Source organism: Dermacentor albipictus, chromosome 4 (assembly GCF_038994185.2).
Source record: "Dermacentor albipictus isolate Rhodes 1998 colony chromosome 4, USDA_Dalb.pri_finalv2, whole genome shotgun sequence".
NCBI classification, from domain to species: Eukaryota; Metazoa; Arthropoda; class Arachnida; order Ixodida; family Ixodidae; genus Dermacentor; species Dermacentor albipictus.
The window spans coordinates 77,368,285-77,382,165 of NC_091824.1; the positions used below are offsets into that span (position 1 = coordinate 77,368,285).

At 44.2% G+C, this 13,881-nt stretch overlaps 2 protein-coding genes across 5 annotated transcripts in view; one reads left to right on the forward strand and one right to left on the reverse strand.

Moving 5' to 3' along the window:
• LOC135916458 (uncharacterized) overlaps positions 1 to 13,881 on the reverse strand; it is a 152,460-nt gene that overhangs the window by 38,661 nt on the left and 99,918 nt on the right. The window contains exons 2-3 of one of the 4 annotated variants that reach the window (XM_070537166.1): positions 10,577 to 10,629; positions 8,550 to 8,610 (exon numbers count right to left, since the gene is read on the reverse strand). The exons of 1 other annotated variant lie outside the window; for it this stretch is intronic. In XM_070537166.1, the coding sequence (XP_070393267.1) occupies positions 8,550 to 8,610; positions 10,577 to 10,629 (114 nt within the window). The remainder of the gene's footprint in view (positions 1 to 8,549; positions 8,611 to 10,576; positions 10,630 to 13,881) is intronic. 2 more of the 4 variants (XM_065449819.1, XM_070537167.1) reach the window with 2 other exon arrangements.
• The window catches only part of LOC135916460 (corticotropin-releasing factor-binding protein), a 105,128-nt gene that overhangs the window by 2,323 nt on the left and 88,924 nt on the right, over positions 1 to 13,881 (forward strand). The gene's annotated exons all lie outside the window — the stretch shown is intronic.

Genomic DNA, 13,881 nt, shown 5'->3' on the forward strand with positions numbered 1-13,881 from the left:
GTTTCATTAGCTTTTCCTTTCTTTTTTTATTTCTTCTGCCGTAAGAAGGCAATGAGTATGCTTCCTAAAAATTACATTAGTAAACGTATGGCCCTGTTTTTTTAGGTCTTGAACGGTTGCCAAGTGATCTCTGCTGAGCCTCTTGGCCTCGACGGAGACACTTTGATCATGGCTGAATGAATGAATGAATGAATGAATGAATGAATGAATGAATGAATGAATGAATGAATGAATGAATGAATGAATGAATGAATCTGGTGTGCCAATATTTCAACGCATTCAGAAGAACCTCAGCTGCGTATAAGCTACACACTAAACATAAATAAGTACAGATGGGAGTAATTGCCTCGTCTAGTAACACATTGCCGAATATGCGTATAATACATTTCATCTTAAAGTTTATTTTTCTTTCTTTTTTCAACTGCGCCTCACAAGATAATTTGGTTGTGAAACTCGATTAGCTGGCTATCTTAAAAGCACCGTTTTGACGTTACAGTAACAAAACAACAACAACAACCAAAAAGGAACGTCAAAGAACTATGAACTCCCCTTTTCGTTCTCTTCAGTTTTCGGTCACTGGTTGACTCAGAAGCGCAGCACCAATATATTTTCCTCTGGGACACTTTACTTCGTTTATTGCACCTCAAACGTGCAAGGGCATTACATCCAATTCGCGGTAAACAAAAGCTACACAAAACTATAGTTAAGTAGTCTCGTCTTAAATAGATTCTCATCCGACGTGCCGACCGAAGTCCCAGAAAGTTCCAACCTGGGACATTTTTAACTCATTAAATCAATTATATCATATCTACAACGATGAATTCCCAACAGCAATGACCTCTTACTCACATTTGTTTGCAAACAACTGTGTAATCTTCCGAGAAACAACTAGGGAACACGGCATGCGAAGTTTCTGCGCGAACTTATAGAACTATGTTTAAAACTTAACTTCTGCCCTCGCTCTCCTTTCTTTATTTTCATCCCTTAAACCCATTCGCCCGTGTAGCGTAACAAACCGGACCTGCGTCTGGTTGACCTTACCTTCCTTCACTTCCTTCTCATCATCCTCATGCTCGTCCACGTTTCGTTAGCAATTGGAAGTGAATATAAATTCGCAGGTGTGCATATTTAATCCGATTTAACATGGATACTTCCCACCAAATATATGATTCAAGTCAACCACATCGTGGGACATTTCTCGCGTTCCATCTCCTCTGCAATTATTTCGTTAAAAAAAATAACCCCGTTACGGCCGAAATTAAAATGCGCTGCAGCTATTTTAAAACACTTTTCGCTAAAACATAATAAATTGTCTTTTAGCAATCAAGTATAGCTCAGATGGTTTTGTACGTCTGTCCCACAATTGTGCTTTGAGCTTACTGCAAAAAAAATGCAGTTTTGAACTGGAGTCTCTGGTAACTCGCCTGAAGATTTCTCGCCTGTCATTTTACCATAAACTCTATCAACACCCTGCTCTCTGTCCCTACTTATGTGACACGAACACCTTACTTATCTCGGCGTTCACCATCAGCATGAATTTGCTATTTTTGCATGTAATGGAACATGTCATTTATGATTATAATTGCCAAGCCCATCGAAGGAATGCAACGAACCTACCACTGAACTTGTAACGAGTGATAATATTAATTACTTTTCCAAATCAAGTAACTAAAATTCTATAGTAACAATTTGTACACAATTATGTTACCTGCTTTCAAAGCTATTTATTTAAGGTTTTGCAATGACCCCGTAGTTAACAATCGTTTCATTGACACTGTATTAATTAGCAGTTATTACGTATACGTAATACCCGCTATAAATGTTAAAGAAATGTTAGGCTACATATATATATAGCCTAACATGTTAATGGTAGGCTATAACATGGAAAATGTAAAACATGCAAAACATGTAAAATGTTAGGCTATATATATATATAGCCTAACATTTTATTTCTTCTCTCGTGTTTATTTTGTAGTTCACTCTCCTCTCTAAACCGATAGGCCCCCGTAAGGGTCATACATTAAGTAATTACATAAGCATTATTAAATTATAAGTCCAGATGGCAGTACTAGGCAGGCTAAACTTCTTTAATAAGAAATTAATCTTTTTTTCCGTACGGTGAACTATTTATAATGCGAAGTATTTTTTTCAACGCAGGCACAAGGTTATTCACACCAGAGGGCTTATAATGTACCACGCCCTAAACAAACATACAGCAACAGTGTATGTACGTGTGTGTCTTGTGTTCTGTGACCGACGCTGTACATGTGGCGCCCTCCAGTATGACGTAACAACAAACCTGTCATGAAACTTAAGTTTACGCTTACGCGGCTAACGCACACGCCAAACTAACATTCCTGGAGTACAGAAGAAAAGTTGTGCAACCCTTAAAGAAACTTTTGTATACCTGGAAGCAACTGTTTGCGACCTCCTTACCAGTTCTCTTGTGCATCCTACGCTTACTTGTTTGTAATTAATAACTTCTCAGATGGCTGAATGATAATACTGTGTCCATATTATTGTAGAGCCTAAAAAATATTTTGTACTGCCTCCACCTCCGAAAACAAAAAAGAAACATAAATAATAAATAACGGTACATCGATTCTGAAGGAATTACAGTCACTGACCAAGTCTGATGAATAATCTGACGTTTCGGAACCGCGTACGGGTTCCTTGTTCACTCCTTGTTGATTCCTTGTTCCTTGTTCCAATTCGTCTGGTCAGGCATTTCCATGCCTGACCAGACGAACTTTCGTCGAACCCTTAATTATGTTACATTGATTCTCTGGCAATTCCGGCGGTCATTTGAGATGAAAGCTTGTTTAACTAAATTTACTGAACTAACTGAAAACCCTTTTGTGAACGAAAGATATGCCTGCGCAACAGTCGAAAACTTCGTAACGGTTTTCCCATTCCGGATTCGTACACTTTTCGAAAGCCGTTCCCGCGGCGGTCGTTCTCGCATAGCCGAGCAGAAAAGTTTGTTAAGCTGTGTAGCTTCCCGAAACGCTTGCGCATTCTCGACTGTGTCGTGAAAATCATTACGAGATTCAGTCAACCATCTGGCGGCGCGTCTAATCCGCTATAAATTAGAGCAAAAAAATAACAAATAACATGACCCGAGTTTAAGAGTAGCTACAGCGCTTATTTCGATAGGACCAGGGTCGCTGTTGAGCTTAGAGCAACATTATTTGAGCTACCGCCCAAACTTTTGCGTGCGTGAATGCGCTGAGTTATTTTATGCAGGCGCGAACATGCCTAGTCTAGTGCGAGGGTTACTGCTAATAGTACAGTTTCTAGCGACACCCGAAAAAAGCTACGGACTTTCGTAACGCATACGCGCATCAACTATACGAGCTCGTCCATATTTACCGTCGGTATTTTTTTCTTCGGTTCCTGTGATTCATGCATAGCTTTGCTGCAAACGTGTGCTCTCGAACTGTTTCGCTTTCACTCGAACTGTTTCACTTGAACTCGAACTGTTTCACTTTCATCGTACAAGTCTTTATTCGCAGAAAGAAGATGAGTCTACTTCCATAAGTCAAGACCTGCAAGTGCAGTGAACCTACTATTCAGCAGAAAGTTGCATATATTGTCTCAAAATTATGACTTCGTTCTTTGTGTTTGTTTTTCTTGTAAACCGCGGCAGATGAAATCAAGCTTTGAAATAGGGGGTCGGTAGCATAGGCACGATGAAGGCAATCTTACGTCGCACGGAGGGAAGTGAAAGTGTGACTATATTAGCAAAATTTTCACTTTGAAAGTATTTGTAACCAGCGTAATCGCCTACTTTGTCAGTTAGTAACCTGATTAAAATGTTAAAACTGGCGAAATGTTTGCTTGCGTCCTCCTTGCTGGCTTTCTTTCTTTGTTTGCCGATGTACTTCGCTTTGTTAGAGATTTAAAAAAATAAATGAATGGGCAAAATCAATCTTCAGAATCTCTGAGCCTTAAATTTGAGGAAAATCTTAGAACCATATTTTGAATACTTTACTCAAAACAGCTTGAGTCTACTGCTTTTCTTTTCTATATTTGTACGTGTGAGTGAGTGAGTGAGTGAGTGAGTGAGTGAGTGAGTGAGTGAGTGAGTGAGTGAGTGAGTGAGTGAGTGAGTGAGAGAGTGAGAGAGTGAGTGAGAGAGTGAGAGAGTGAGAGAGTGAGTGAGAGAGTGAGTGAGTGAGTGAGTGAGTGAGTGAGTGAGTGAGTGAGTGAGTGAGTGAGTGAGTGAGTGAGTGAGTGAGTGAGTGAGTGAGTGAGTGAGTGAGTGAGTGAGTGAGTGAGTGAGTGAGCATCCTCACTTATTGCAGACTGACTAGACGGACAAAATCTAACGTGAAAGTGGTGTACCAGTCAGCATTGCGAGTGAAATAGCAATCGATCGGACTTCTCAAATTTTTGTGGCAAACTGCATAAGGGACTAGCTGAAATAGCACAGCGGTTCCGGTCTGAAGTTGAAGCACACCAGAAAAAAAGACGCATTGCTAATGATATGCTGAAAAAAGAGGCCACAGAAGGGTCGACTATCGCACACGTTAAAAAATGAAATCCGAGAGACTAAGGTGGACTAAGGAGACAAATATTAAAGGAAGAAAACACTACAAGAACCCAGGATAACATGTATGCATAGTCAGAATATGTAAGCTACACGCGAACGCTCATACTTAGCGCGCTTTACTAGAGCATCTGCGCAGTCATCACGCGAAAAAAAAAAAAGATACGATCAAGTGTAGGATAAATGGCATGTACGTGTCAAATGGTACTGAAAATCAATCGAATGTCTTAAGTGGCATGGTGAATCGAGGCCCGCAGAGTTACACGCGAATATGGAGTTGTCAGCGAACACAACTTTCGCGAACATCAGCTCTGCCAGTTAACTCCGGTAAAGCCCTCAAAAGTGCACTAGGTGGTTTATTCATCTTACAGCGGACAGCTGGGCTAGCTGCAGTATTGACATTTCATGCATTTCCACAGCAGTTTAAAGAAATAGGAAAAACCGTAAATCAAAGGTTAACCAAGTGAAACCAATACTTAACCAGGGTAAAGCAAGCTTTCGGGTTGCATATCCAGTGTTAGCTGAGCCATAAGCCACAGCCAATTTTTTAAAATCCCATGGCTTTCTTTGGGATCGGGACGCGTTTTTCTTTTTCAAATGGAAGTGCGAATATTCGAAGTTTCGAACACGAGTTGCACAGCATGCGCTGTTCGATTTGTGGTCGACTAGAGAATGTGCTATTCGAAGTTATCGAACATTCATTTCTTTCGCATATACAGGGTGTTCTCTTTTTCTTTCTTTAGCTGCACCTAATGCTTAAAAATTGCCTGTGGTAGACAGTACAATTTTTATCTAAATTTCTCGATGAGCCGGCCATTACTTCTACGAGAAATCAAAATGCTTAATTGAATAATTAATTATGCCAATTAATGTTTGACTTAATTACTTTACGGACCATATTTCAATCTACGAATTGTAGCTGGTGAGTGCACTATAAATATCGACTTAGAACGAATTTTCAGGACTAGGCCAGTTTCGAGATATTAATTTTCAAGGTGTCCGACGAAATCCATTGGCGTTCCAACTACTTTCGCGCTTCGGATGCACAAAACAGCGTATTCCCGAAAAAGTAAAGGGCATTTTTACCACGAGTTTGACGGTGCATATCTCGAAGCGAGTGCCATCGTCAGAATTCGCTCTTAGTCGATATGTATTACATACCCACTAGCTACAATTCGTAGATTAAGATCCGTCTGTAAGTCGATTATATAGGAAGTTAATTAGTGATGTTACGTTAATTATTCATTTGAGCATTGTGATTTTTCGTAGTAGTAACGGCCGCCTCATTGACCAATATATAACAAGAGTTAGAATTGTGCTACTTAAAACAGGTATTTTTATTAAGATTCGTTGTAGCTACAAAAAAAAAAAAACACCCTGCATAACGGATATAAACACTCAGTGAAATCTCGAGGAAGGCATAACGATGAATGTTAGGACTGTTCCGAATGATTCTTCTGCAAGACATTTGTGGCTGTTGAGAAGGAGCACCATTTCCTGAGGAAACGCGTGGGGCTCCCAAATTATAAACTTCAGCTCGTTAATTTCCAGACACCCAAAAGAATGACTCGCTTTTTAGGCAGCCTATATACAAGCTTGCCTTTATTTTTGTTTATTTTGCCAGTGTCTCCATCTTGCATTTCTTTAAAACAATGTGCTGTGCTGTAGTGCCACGCCTTTCTGCTCACAGCAAACACAACATTGTAGGTCATGCATCTGGTAACACGCTGTTCCCCCGTTTCAGTACTGTCATTGCCCCGTAATGCCCCGCATAATTCAAAGCAGTTGTTCACCATTGAGAAGTTTCTTTGGTTATTCCGACGTCTCATTATAAACGGCATTACGTAAGTGTTGTCAGTGTATATAAGCCTGATTTGTTTTCCTTAAGAAGCTTCGCATATGATGTCACCAGAGAAACGAGGATATATTTGACATTCGATTCGATAACTGGGGTTCCTAGTTCTTGAATATTCGTATTCGATGCGATTCGAAAATTTCGCCATTCGCACATCGCCTAGCATTACCGCGTCTGGAACGCGCTCGGTTTCCCGTTTGTATGTGGCCTGGCTCACCGCGCAGCTTTTACAGTGAGCACGTTATTGAGTGAATTATATTGCTGCACTTGTTACATCTGGCTTGACTCGCCTGTTATCGTATTATTATCTCTTTTCTTCATTTTCTTTTTCATGTACAACGGGCTTGTACGTAACGAATTATATGTAATCAATTACTAGTAATCAATAACATTTTTTGCGATGTTGTAATTATACTGCTTTGTTTACCTTGACAACGTTCAATGTAATTCAGTTGCTTTTTTTCAGTACCGATCACATGCAATCCTTCATTTTATTGATGAGCCAAGCTGTAACAAACGGTGCAACTTCGACAACCTGAGTTAGGCGAAAACTAGAGTAGAACGCCCGACATCGTGCCAAGAAGCAGCCTCGCGAGTGCACATGTTCAGGCAGGCAAACCTCTGGGCTGAGTATTAGTTTTGTTTCCTCACCTAACTATCCACCAGATGTTGGCTGACCAGTTTAACAGGTGCTGGTATGTCTCGATAGCAAAGGCCACTTGGGAGGTTATAGCCAGGAAGTGACATGCGGACAATTTTTTTTTCCCCGCTTTTCATTGGTCCAACAGGGAGGGTATTCTTCTCGACCTAGCAACAACGAAGCACTGCGCTTCACAGAGAACCCAGGTACTGAACAACCACAATCTTGTGCGCAAGATCCGCATATGTTATAACATATAACCCATATATACGAAGACCGAGAGGCTCGTGCAGTTGGGCATGCACAACACTCTAGAAGAGACTCTCGAGGCGCAGGAGAAAGCTCAATGCATCAGACTCTCCACCACGCAGACCGGAAGACACATCTTCAAGACGATAGGCATCTCGCCCGCCACAATTTAAGATGAGCACTGTGATATGCAGAGGAAGCTGAGGGACTGCATCACGGTCATGCCCGTTCCGACGAATGTACGTACACCTAGTACACAACGTGGGCAGAAGGCGAGCTGGAGCCAAAGCCTTGCACGAGAAAGCCAGGGAACGAGTAAAAGCAAGCAATTTCGTCGATGCCGCGTTAGAACCCAGCAGGCGAGCGTTCACCACGGTGTGCCTGGATTGTAGAGGAAAGGTCGCGAATTCCGTGTCTGAACATACAACAGATACAGAGACGGCCGAACAGGTAGCCATCATACTGGCACTACTGGATGGCAACAGAACCAGAATACACAGTGACTCGAGAGCGGCCGTGAGGGCCTTTGCCAAGGGCACCGTTTCCACACAAGACCCCGGCGATCCTCCGCGGCAAGGAAGTGAACCAGCACACGATCATCTGGCTTCCACCACACACGCGAGAGATGGGCGGAACCCCGACTAATCTCAACGAGTCAGCTCTGTTGAAGCTTGGGCAACCTGGTGCCAGCTCACGACGCTGAGCGAGGGCTTACAGACCGTGTGGCGACAGGGCACAGCCAGGCTTCGAGGTTGCGTACTGCAGGGACCATCTTCTCTCATACAACGAACTCACGAAGCACTTTTACCTGGCGTGCAGATTATATCCGCCTCCGCGCAGAAAGCCAAAGACACCCCAAGCTTCCACCCTGAGGCTATTGCCGACGGGGACCTATCCCGATCCCCTATTACTAAGCAAAATATTTCCCGAAGTAATGGTTTCATACAATTACCCGCGGTGCGGTAGCGTAGCAGACTTCGAACATAAGCTCTGGTGGTGCTCCGCGTAACGCAGTGAGATGGACAACACCAACGAGTGTTGGGACGCTGCTCTACGTAGCCCCGAACTAGAAAAAGAGACATGGGCGGTCCATCGGGCCCATGAAGCGACCGAGAAGCTAGGCCTTTCGGTCCCAACGTGGGATCGGCCCGCTTCGGGCTAGCAAACTAGCGCGACGTGAAGGACATGAATAAAGTTTTTCATACCATACCATACCTACCACCCGGCGCGCACAGAAATGGCTGTATAAGCACCTTCTCTTAGCCTCTTTCTTCCTCCTCGAGCAAGTTTACAGTGTTGCTGCTGACGCCTTCGCTGCAAAAGAGAGAGACGATGAGTGGTAAAATTTTTGAGACTTATAGTATTTAAGCACCATTTTAATAGTAGCAGTTGTTATAGCATTTAAGCATTATGGGAATGGCTGCAGAGGATGCACTGAAATTGCTAGGTCACCTCATTCTGTTTACTGTGTCTATGCAATGTCTATAAGAGCTCGCAGTAAAGAAACGTAGAAGTAATCGATTGCTATTGTATAGGCATCGGGCGGCCATCATAAGGCACCAGCGGCACGTCAGCGATGGATGGATGGATGGATGAATGGATGGATGCTATGAGCGTCCCCTTTGGAACGGGGTGGTGTGTTGCACCATGAAGCGCTTGTTATTATATTGCCTAATGTCCTACCTATGTTAACGAAGAGAAAAGAAAAAAGAAGGAAAGGAAAAAAACTCACGATGAATTCCCATAACCAAACTTTCTGAACCTTTATTGTGAACTCTGCTTTTGCACGCCTCTGTTTGTCGTTTCCCTACTTTTCTTCCACCAATATTCCAATCGCCGCTTAGTAATCTCTACTGCGGACATGTTTACTTTTCCCCTACTTTTGCTGAACCCAAGGGCTTCAAGGAGGTCAAAGATGCCTAAATGTACCGCTGGGCAGATATCTTCACATTCTAATAAAACATGCTCCACCGTTTCCGTTGCTTTACCGGAGCCCAAGCACATGCTTCTTCCTCCTTCTTATATCTTGCTATATGTGTGTTCTAAGGCGTTCTTGCCAAATATGACCTTCAACATTACGTTGCTGCTCTTTAAGGGCTTTGCATGGGAGTTATTGAGCTAAAAGGTTTTCGTTGCTAACGAAGCAGTTCTTGAAGACTGCTCTAATTTTCTCGTTAATCATAGTTTGACGAAGTATTTGTCAGAAGGCTGCAAAGGTTACCATAGTCACTGCAGTGTTCATGAGCAATAAATGGCAGGATCGTGCGCATATTATTTGGCTCCAATAGCAGTGTGCGAGACTATAGCACACGTATGCATTGATGCTGGGATCGAACCCCTGACGCTTCAGACGTAGTAGCGCGATGTTCAAAACTTACGCCATACTCACGCCTTCTTTCATGCCGGCGCTAACTGAAGTCGAGCACCTCTACAACGAAGGTCTCTACAACAGAATGACCTGTATAACGAAGGACTGTATTACACCTCGTCGATATGACTGGCACGTATACGTCACGTCCCACATAGCACGAGCTAGAGCACTTGTGTGCGCTCTAGCTTCCAGTCGGCCACTAGCATTCTAGTGGCCGACTTTCTTCCTTGCGTTACGAGCGGGAGCGCGTCGGTTTGTACCGTTATCGCCTCACGGCTGTTAGCACTTTGGGACTCTGTGTTAAATTGCACCTCTGCCTTCGGGGTCGGCTCTCATTCCCGAGTACTGTCCTCGTAGTAGAACGCTTCAAAGACGCTGCGAGACATTGTACCACCCACTTCGGCTTCGACCCAGGTTGCACCGTTTCTTTCCGGAGCAAAAAATTCGCCGACGGTTACGATACTCCCTAATGCGAGATCTACGCGTGTTTTGATTTCTCGATATATTGGCTGGCGCAGACGGGTCTGTCTTGTGCGGCCCATTGCAAACGGTGCGCAGTGTGGCGCGACTGCCTCGCCAAACGGGAGATCGCGAGAGGCAGCGCGTGGGTGACGCGCGCGCGCGCGCGCGATTCACAACAGCCGCCGCAGACGGACCTCTGCTCATGCAGCGCTTTGGTTCCATATATGGTATCTCGATGTGCGCGCTTTTCTTTTTTTGCGCCAGAAGTAAGCTCTAGGTAATCGCCGCTGGACCGAATGCCGTCGCAATGCGTCACAAAAGTTCTCGCTTTCCCTGTATACCACGATGCATCAGCGCGGTATGCCCGGCGCTTGCAGTCGGTGCAAAAGTGGCGGCGACCATGCGCTTCGAGTATCGCGCTTCCATTGCTGAGCACTGTATACTTACTTCTGCGTACAGACAGCGCGTATTCAGTCTTTCCGCCGTTCCATGTGGTGAGGCTGCGATGAAAAACAATAGGTGAATGGCCTAACTAGCTTCAGTAATGTTTCAATAACTGTCCGTGCACACAAAAACGCAACATGTTTGATCAGATTTGTTTCACGTGGTATTTCGGCAACGCAGAACAGAAAAAGTACAACCACGTAGCATATTATATACACGCAACACTTGTTGAGCTTGGCTCGGCCGCCACATGCCGTTTCATTTGTTGCGCCACCGCATGAAGGCGTCACCGGTCCTAACTAATCTCGCGGCCGGTACCAATAATTCCTCAATTACTTTCGTGGGGCGGTAATTGGAAGCTGTGACGAATTACATTTTTGAATCACGTAACTGTAATAGTAATCGGTTACTGCTTTCCTGCAGTGTGCACAAATTTGATGTCTAACCACTCCCACTTCTTCTATAGCTCCTACTGGGTTGCATTATAAATAAATAAATAAATAAATAAATAAATAAATTGTAAAGGCGTTTGGACCAGCCGTTATAACAGAGCACGGACTCTCAGCACGAGCGGTATCCAGGAGCACAAGCGCTGAAGAGGACGGCCCACTAGAAAGCGGTGGAGAGGACGACCCACTGTGTCGTTCCGATCCTTCTCTACAATTACCCAAGGGAACGAAAAGGGAGCCACCCGGTGTCCTAACAGCTTGTCACTATGAGTGGGTCATAGTGGGTCTTGAGGTGGTCGACCTTGACAGTGTCTCGTCCACGTCGGTGCATGTCCGAAAACGGTTCAGCGGGCTTGATCACGTAGTTGACCGGAGATGTGCGTTCGGCGATGCAGTAGGACCTTCATACTTGGCCAGCAGTTTCCACGTGAGCCCGGATGCAGTGGAAGGGACCGAGAGCCGCACAAGCGCTCCGGGGAGGATCGTGGGCGCAGAAGCACTGCGAACGCTTTTCGGGCTCTCTTGGTCATTTGAAGTAAAGGGCCGCGCGAGGTCGCGACGCTCTTCGGCATGTGTGGCTGTGGCAGAAATAGGCGCACACTCAGATGTACCCGGCTTGTACGGAAGGAGTGTGTCGATTGCATGCGACGGGTGCCGGCTGTACGATAAGAAAAAGGTCGAAAAGCCGGTGCTGCTCCGAGTTTGGGACCAACCGATAGAGCAGGGCACGGAATCCCAGCACGAGCTACACTCACGAGGAAATGCGCTGAAGAGGACGACTCACTATATCGTTCCAATCCTTGTCCACAAAACAAACAAATAAATAAATAAATAAATAAATAAATAAATAAATAAATAAATAAATAAATAAATAAATAAATAAATAAATAAATAAATGTGCCTGCGATGAATATGCCTGCAGGGGCCTCTCTGATTGGTGCTAGGATATACTGGGATATCCTTTTATAATCATCCGCGTATTCTAACAATAGCATTTGCGCATAACAAACAAACAAACAAAATAGAAAGTAAGAACGGAGCACCTTGAAAACGAATCGATGACCTGGAAGACTGAACCCTGACTCTCTAATATCCAGAATGCCGATTTGCTGTAAGTTCTGTGCACCAATATCACACGTGTTGCCATGCTTGCAAACGACTCCACATCCCTCGACGAACCAAGCAAGTTCGGACGGTTGTTGTGCAATGTACGTGCACTATGACAAACATGACACGCGGGTGGTGGTGTGCCAGCTCGCTTTCCAATGAATTATTTAGATTACGTTCTTAGTCTTGATTTCATTGCAAGCAACGCAAAAAAGGTGAGGTCAAGCTTTCGCCACTCCAACTTCGGAATTACAGGACTTTGTCGCTGTTCAGAGGCCCCAAGTACGGGGATCGACGCCGCGCTCGTAATACCATTGGTAACATATGCAGTAGCGGAAATAAAAATGGTGCAGTTGGCTTTACCGAAAAGCCCCAAGATGATTAATTACATTTCAATAACAAATACTTCAAGACGTTTCTAAGCTGCCCCGAAAAAGGACCCATTTCAGTCTGTTTGCGCTTGCCTCCCTGATACGTTGTTTCCGTCTTCAACGTAGAACAAATATTGAGCATAGCCCTCTCATCGTAAAGCGTTCCTTTTTCAATATTATGTATCTACGTCAAGCTTTAGTCTCTGCTGTCAGAGAATCAATATTTACTCGCCGCGCTTCACGTGTCACGTGATTCAGGCGAGTGAATGATACACTCTGACTTGTGACGTCACTGTGGCGGAACATGTGGCGTTAACGGGACGCCGCGCTCAGTATTCTACTTGCTGCGTAGATTTGGCTCGTTCCACTTCTGTTCACCAGTTAGATGAGGCAACCGTCATGGCGTAAATGTTCATGGAACACTGCGGTGGCTGACAATTCACTTAAATATTTTATGGGGATAATTTACGTCCTGGCATCTTAACGAATAGTAATGTCGCCCACTCCTGAGTATCTCTGTCTCTCTCTCTTTTGCCAGACAGTGCTACACTTACACCGGCAGATTGTTTCCACAGACAACATAGAATACTGTGCTGTTTAATGTCACCTTTCTAGTAAAATATGCTCTAATATTAAGATAGCTAGCGTTCAGTAATTTTACATGGTGCCTGTACTGATGTTTTGTGGACACTGTTACATGCTAGATACCCTCCATTTCTATTTCTAAAAATAAACGTGTCAAGTATCCTCGCCTTAAGGTGGTCGCAGAGCTTTTACAAGGTAAACTGTTGGGTTGGCATGGCCGCCATAAACACCACGCCGGGCACGGAGAACGTATAGGGTACGCCGGGACGGTGGCTTCAAGCACTGAATGTAAAAGTCTACTTATTTGGCGGCTTTTTCCTTCCGCGTCTGGGCAAACGCGAAACGGTCTCATGTGGTAGCTGCACCGTTTCGGCGTCTGTTCCGAGCAATCGCAAGCACTGTCAAACGCTGGCGGACTACTTGGAGCTGTAACACATGCGCAGAAGCTTCGCCCCCGTAGGTTTCCCTTCATAGCCACAGAAAGCTGTCCACGAGTGCAGAAAACTTCACCTTTACTTTTTCAAAAGCCTTACAGATCACTGCATCATGCTTCTGACCTCAAAACACCAATAAAGTATCACGCATGCCGTCTTCATAGTCTTGCCGGTTTGTCTGACACATTGCAGCGATCCACAAATTTGCACGGCTAGTGCAGTGGAATCAGGAGTATATTCGCTTACTTGATAACCAGCATCAATGGCGTTAGCATAATTCATAAAAATGACGTTTCTCTAATGCCCAGTTATAAAACAAATATAACTTACAAATTCCGGGAAAAATATACTTCAGGAGCAAA